This window comes from Poecilia reticulata, linkage group LG17 (genome assembly GCF_000633615.1).
Source record: "Poecilia reticulata strain Guanapo linkage group LG17, Guppy_female_1.0+MT, whole genome shotgun sequence".
In the NCBI taxonomy this organism is placed as follows: Eukaryota; Metazoa; Chordata; class Actinopteri; order Cyprinodontiformes; family Poeciliidae; genus Poecilia; species Poecilia reticulata.
In genome coordinates this window covers 30,348,391-30,351,428 of record NC_024347.1, presented here as the reverse complement: position 1 = coordinate 30,351,428, position 3,038 = coordinate 30,348,391, and the positions used below count along the sequence as shown (strand labels likewise).

General features: G+C 45.3%; 1 protein-coding gene across 11 annotated transcripts in view; it reads right to left on the bottom strand.

Annotated features, from left to right (window-relative positions):
• efr3a (EFR3 homolog A (S. cerevisiae)) overlaps nucleotides 1-3,038 on the bottom strand; it is a 61,908-nt gene that overhangs the window by 49,754 nt on the left and 9,116 nt on the right. For 3 of the 11 annotated variants that reach the window (XM_017310052.1, XM_017310053.1, XM_017310056.1), the window contains exon 1: nucleotides 1,742-1,839. The exons of 1 other annotated variant lie outside the window; for it this stretch is intronic. In XM_017310052.1, coding sequence (XP_017165541.1) covers nucleotides 1,742-1,766 — 25 coding nt within the window. In that variant the 5' untranslated portion in view covers nucleotides 1,767-1,839. Of the gene's footprint in view, nucleotides 1-1,741; nucleotides 1,842-3,038 lie in introns of those variants that run through there. 7 more of the 11 variants (XM_017310055.1, XM_017310057.1, XM_017310058.1 and 4 more) reach the window with 4 other exon arrangements.

Genomic DNA, 3,038 nt, shown 5'->3' with positions numbered 1-3,038 from the left:
GAGCTAATCTAAGAGAAGTCAAGCTAACGTTGGATGCTATGCCAGCCAAGGAATGGCTACGTTCCATTATTTCACATAAATATATAGTTTACATTGTTTTTTTTTTCTGTATTCATAAAGTTATAAACAAAAGTTGAGCATATTTAAACTTTAAACTCTGTTGAATGAATCCAAGTTTTGTTTCCATCCTAAAAATACTCTCGTCTGCAGGCATGCAGCCCAGCTTCTGTTTTGGAATAACATGACACGCACGTCTCCCAAAGACAGAAAAGGAAATCTGTCCGTCTCTCAGTGAGGTAGCGCGACGGATGGGAGGGACTTAATTAAGCGTGAAAGGCATCAGATGACCTCTGGTGCCTTCAGCCGCGCTGCCAATCAAACATCTGTCAGCCTGCAGCTGAAGGACGGCGTCCAAACAGCCGCGCATCCTTCATGCTCAGATTCCCCCTGCAAACCGCGTCAACCAACAGAAACGCTCCACAAACAGATCTGCTCCCTTACAGACGTCTTCTTCTTCTTGTCACATTACCGTCTTTATTGGAGATGACAAACTGTTAAGTGATTTACATTTATAAATGAATTATCGTTTACAAACAGGAGCCAGGATTTTATTAACTTTATATTCCAATACGGTATTGAAACGTAGCTCAACCCGACATCTTTGAAACAGGAAGTAGGAGTCGTTCTGAAGCAACCTGATTGGTAGCTCTGCGCTATACTGCCCCCTGTGGGTTTGGCATGTTTCAAACGGCGCTGATTTGTGCAAGTGGACACAAACTTTCCTGAAATTTTCCGTGTTTGTTTTTATAACGACTCGGTTATGAGTCTCAAACTTCTTTCTTTGTGCAGGAATTAAAACGGTTCTGAAAAACAGAACCAGCAGCAGTATTCTGACCCGCTCTACTCTGCAGAACTGCTGCTGCGTTGATGGGACTTACTACTGGGATCAGATTGGTTTGGATAACTCCTCCCTGGATGGAAATAAACATTTAAACCAGATTTATTCCTCTGGTTCGTGATCTGAAACATTTACACGCAACAAAAACTCAAGAACCTGAAGGGGGAAATGCTTTCCTCACATAAATGGAAAATAATGAAACAGATTCTTTAAAGTTTTTAACACTAGAAAGCCGTGAACTTCTACTAGATGATCCAAAACACCAAACAAATCAAACCACAGCAGCACTAGCCTCTGGCAGTAAAGCACAAACGGGTCAAATAATATTGATTTGTGTCAAATACAGCAGATTTAAATCATTTATCAGACAAACGTTACCACATTTCTTCCCCTGAAAATATTAATATCCAGAAATGAAGGTGAGATCATAGCTGGATTCAGGTAAACGGGAACCACTGAAGGAGACAGAGGAGTAAATTAATCCTTTCTAAAAGTTTAAGCTGCTTTGGAGACGCCATGTTTTCTTCCTGTTTAACCTTCAGAGTAAATCCTTAACAAGTCAGGAGTTTCTGAGGAGGGCAGACCATAAAACAGCAGTTAGCACCACCATCATCATCATCATCATCATCAATCAGCGCCTGCAGCGGCTCGTCCCTCCTCGTTACGGCTACCTGGCCCCAGCGCCCTCCCTGATTGGTCTCAAGGTGCGCCGGTCAGGCGGAACCAGCTCGCTGATTGGCTGTCGGGCCTCAGGAGCAGATCGATGGCCGAGCGCGGGATCGTCCACACACCCTTCGGCCTCCATCTCTGCCCGCCAGAGTCAGAAATTAAACGGCCTCCTACCGAACCCGTTGCTCTCCGAATCCATCCTGGTGGAGGTGAAGCAGCGAGCGGCCTCCCAGGTGGACCTCTGTCTCTCCTCCGTCTCCGTGGCCAGCCTCTCTCCCTCCCTCTCTCTCTCCCCCCTCCTGCCTCAGACTCCGGCAGTCATCGCTGACCTTGCGGTGTTTGTGTTTCCCCTCGCCGACGGCGGCAGCAGCAGCAGCGGCTCTGCAGAGACCGGCGTGTGCAAACCGAGGCTCCCCTAATTATTCCTCCGAGAGGAAAAGCAAACCCTGACGAGCGTTGGAAGCATTTTACCTGACTGGGCAACCTGCAGGTCAAGTTTCAACATTTTAGAAAACGTGACCATCCGTTTCTTGAGGTCGTGTAATCCAGATTACGCAGCTCAACCTGCAGACTGATTTTAAACCTGAGGGAAGTTTCATAAAGTCAAACATATTAACCCTCAGCGCTCTTCACAAAGCGACTCCAACTGTAAGCTAGTCAAAGACCAGACTGTTGGTCCAACATCGCTTTTATTTAGTTGATTTCACTGGAAAACTGACAAGGATGTAAACCAGACATGTCATTTATCGTAAACCTTTTGAGGAAAAACGGATAGTAGCTGTTAATGCTAAGGACTAGCAGATTTGCAGCTAACGCTTTTCACAAGGCAAGGAGATTAATAAAAACCAAATATTGTATTATTCGGAATAATTGTGAACGTTTATGGCATAAATGATGTGGCAAAGTCAGCCATTTAAAGAAAACAACAGACATGGAGGGAGAAGTATGGGCTAAGCTAGCTACGAGCTAAGCTAGATACGGGCTAAGCTAGCTACGAGCTAAGCTAGCTACGGGCTAAGCTAGCTACGAGCTAAGCTAGCTAAATTAGCTCAACTTGAACAAGTTGGCAGCAGTGAAGGCAACTCCATCCCTCACCAGAAAGCTCAAACTAAATGATTGTTTCACACAAAACTTAATTTTCTTTTTGATTAAACGTCTTTCCAACCGATTACCAGGCGTCCGATTCCTCTGCAGAATAACTTTCAGTGACTTCATGAGCATCAGGTCAGGTCTGTGCTGGAGGTCACCGTCTCATGCTGTCCTCCACTGACGTCCTAAAGAGGACAAACTGCAGGACGGATGTCTCACCTGGAGTCAACCGTTCTCTAAAAGGAAAAGAAATCCAGCGATTTCGTTTCTCAACATGCAGTTTAAAGGTTCGTCACAGATCAGGAAACAAAGACGAACCACAGAGAGGAAACTCCTCAGCCGTTCATAGCTGAAACTCCTCAGCCGTTCATAGCTGAAACTC